Source organism: Coptis chinensis, chromosome 6, assembly GCF_015680905.1.
Source record: "Coptis chinensis isolate HL-2020 chromosome 6, ASM1568090v1, whole genome shotgun sequence".
Classification (NCBI taxonomy): Eukaryota; Viridiplantae; Streptophyta; class Magnoliopsida; order Ranunculales; family Ranunculaceae; genus Coptis; species Coptis chinensis.
Window position 1 is genome coordinate 43,222,659 of NC_141461.1, and position 2,680 is coordinate 43,225,338.

General features: G+C 39.1%; 1 protein-coding gene across 1 annotated transcript; it reads left to right on the top strand.

Moving 5' to 3' along the window:
• The first annotated feature begins 706 nt into the window (after positions 1 to 706).
• On the top strand, positions 707 to 1,795 carry LOC147493088 (uncharacterized). Its single transcript, XM_086567744.1, has one exon. It carries the CDS (start codon positions 707 to 709, stop codon positions 1,793 to 1,795), a length of 1,089 nt encoding a protein of 362 aa, XP_086423870.1.
• Positions 1,796 to 2,680: the final 885 nt, after the last annotated feature.

Below are 2,680 nucleotides of genomic sequence, written 5' to 3' on the forward strand. Positions count from 1 at the left end.
GCATGTTCTGGGCTTGAAGTAAACACTTAGAAAAGCCAGATATACTTAACAGGAGTGGATGCCAACAGTTGTGAAGATATAAAGAGGGATCTGAAATTCCCAAGAGGAGAGTTACCTGTGAAGTACTTGGGACTCCCATTGATTACTATAAGATTGAAATCCATAGATTGTAGTCCTTTACTCCTAAAGTTTACACAAAGAATTCAGAGCTGGAAGGGAAAATTTCTCTCTTATGCAGGAAGGCTGCAGCTCATCAAGGCAGTGCTAAATAACTTGAGTGTGTTCTGGTTTGCATCATTCATTGTACCTCAGAAGATTATAGATGACATAAACAGGCTGTGCAGAAACTTTCTATGGACAGGCCCTGATTGCAATTAGTCGCATGCTCTGGTTCGATGGGAGGATCTTTGCTATCCTTATGCGAGAAGGAGAATTTTGGGCATTATAACCTGGAAAAGGTGAATCAAGCATCGAATATGAAACATATTTGGAAGATAATCACAAAGGCGCAGACAATCTATGGGTTGAGTGGATCCAAAAGAACTTAATCAAAGATAGAAAATAACATTTGAAGATTCCACACAACTGTTCATGGAGCTGGCGAAATTTATTAAAGGGCAGAATAGAAGCAGCTCAGATAGCAGTGAATCAGATTGGAGACGGAAAGAATACAAGCTTCTGGCTAGATCCCTGGCACCCAAAAGGTATGTTAACAAAAAAATTTCCACAAGCCTTTCTCTACAGATCTCTCTGCCACCTTAATGCAAAGGTGTCAGACTTCATAGTGCAAGGGAACTGGGTGTTCCCAGACTACATAAAGAATCAGATCAAGGAGATATTAGAAGATGTCGAGGAAGAGGTTGAGATAATGGGGGGCGAAGACAAAGCAGTTTGGAGTTCATCGCTTAAGGGAGAGTACAATCTCCGAGATACATATGAAGGTATAAGAGGAGTGCGACAGGCAGTAACATGGAGTAGCATTGTTTGGTTCTCAAATTGCATCCCTCGCCATTCTTTCATAAGCCGGATGGCTGTTAGTGGAGCGCTAAAAATGCTAGCGAAAATGAAGGAGTTCAAGGTGGTTACGACTGATCTATGCGTTTACTACTGGAGAGAAGTGGAGACTGAGGAACACTTACTTCATGAGTGCAGTTTCTCCAAAGCAGTGTGGTACACGGTTTTGGGCAAAATGGGTTATCATAGAACAATGGCAAACTCATGGCAGGAGGAAATTGATTGGGTAAGAAGAGTAACAGCAGGGAAAGGGCCAAAACAAGATGCGACTCGACTGGTGTGGAATGCATATAACTACTGGATATGGAAGACGAGGAATGAGAGAATATTTGAGAATAAACAAACTTACGCTGATGGAGTGGCAGCAAGGATACTAAGGGATGTGCAAATCAAGATACAAACAATGGAGATAAAGATGCCAGAAGGACCAGAGAAGCAGCACTTCCAAGAGATGTGGAATGTAAAAGTCGAAACGGCACAACGCCAGCACAAGACATGTAAATGGGAAAGGGCAGAAAATGGAATCTCAAATCTAAATTCAGATGGCAGTTTGCAAGGGATGAATGGGGGTTGGGCAACAGTAGCTAGAGATGGAAATGGGCAGGTCATAGTGACGAGCAAGGGAAGATCGAATAAGCACTCTATTGAACTGATCGAATTGAATGGGATAGAGCAAGGACTGAAAATGGTAGTAAGGCATGGCATCAAGAAGGTACGAGTGCAAACTGATTCCAGCACAGTGATTTCATTCTTTAGAAACAAAGGGCAGCACCCATGGTAGGCCGAAAAGATGATGAGGAGTATTAATCAGTTGAGGGAGCAACTAGAAGACTTCTCCATCACTCATGTGTACAGAGAAGCAAACAAGCTAGCCGATGCTTTAGCTAGTAATATTCCGACAGTTAGCAACATAGAGTTAATTCCCAGTTCCTTTACAGAGGATGTAAAAAAAATTATTTATGATGATGCCATAGGTCAAGAATATGTAAGAATGTAACAAGCTATGATCTTTATTATATTAATGAAAAGGGGTAGGGGACCTCTATAACAACCTCGCTTTTCACCAAAAAAAAAAAAAAAAAACCCTTTTGGACTTATGTAATTAGGTTTTACACTTTATTTAAGGGCCCAAAACATGGCTCCAAAGCCCATACACGAAAATGTAGACCTAGTCTCTCTTATATAAAGAGGATTAAGGCATATAATTAGATATACTTAGACTTAGATAAATATAATTAATTAGAGATAAATAATTAGATTTTAGACTTAGTTATAAGATTAAACCTTAGTTAATTATTATTCTTCAGTATTAATTAGATTAATAAAAGTTCAGTATTGATTCTTCATTATGTCTTCTTCTTATATATTTGTTTATGATAGTCTAATGACATCTAGCTAAACCTCCATTAGAGGGGTTTGATGAAGTTTGATGAAGACTTGATATGTTAGTTAGAATTATTGCTTGTAAAGAGTTTTACTCTAGAAGGATAGTTGATTCGCCATGAGAATGGGTTGGACTTCCTCACATTCTAATTATTAGTTGGCAGAGATTGCCATGAGTAATTAGGGATCAACACTTAATCTTATTTGATTAGGACTGCAATAATCGACACTAGCATTTCAGGAATACATCAAGTGGATTCAAATCCCCCTAATTCCTTCTCCA

Excerpts from the sequence above, each read along its gene's own strand:
- LOC147493088 (XM_086567744.1), top strand. The coding sequence starts at position 707 with ATGTTAACAAAAAAATTTCCACAAGCCTTTCTCTACAGATCTCTCTGC.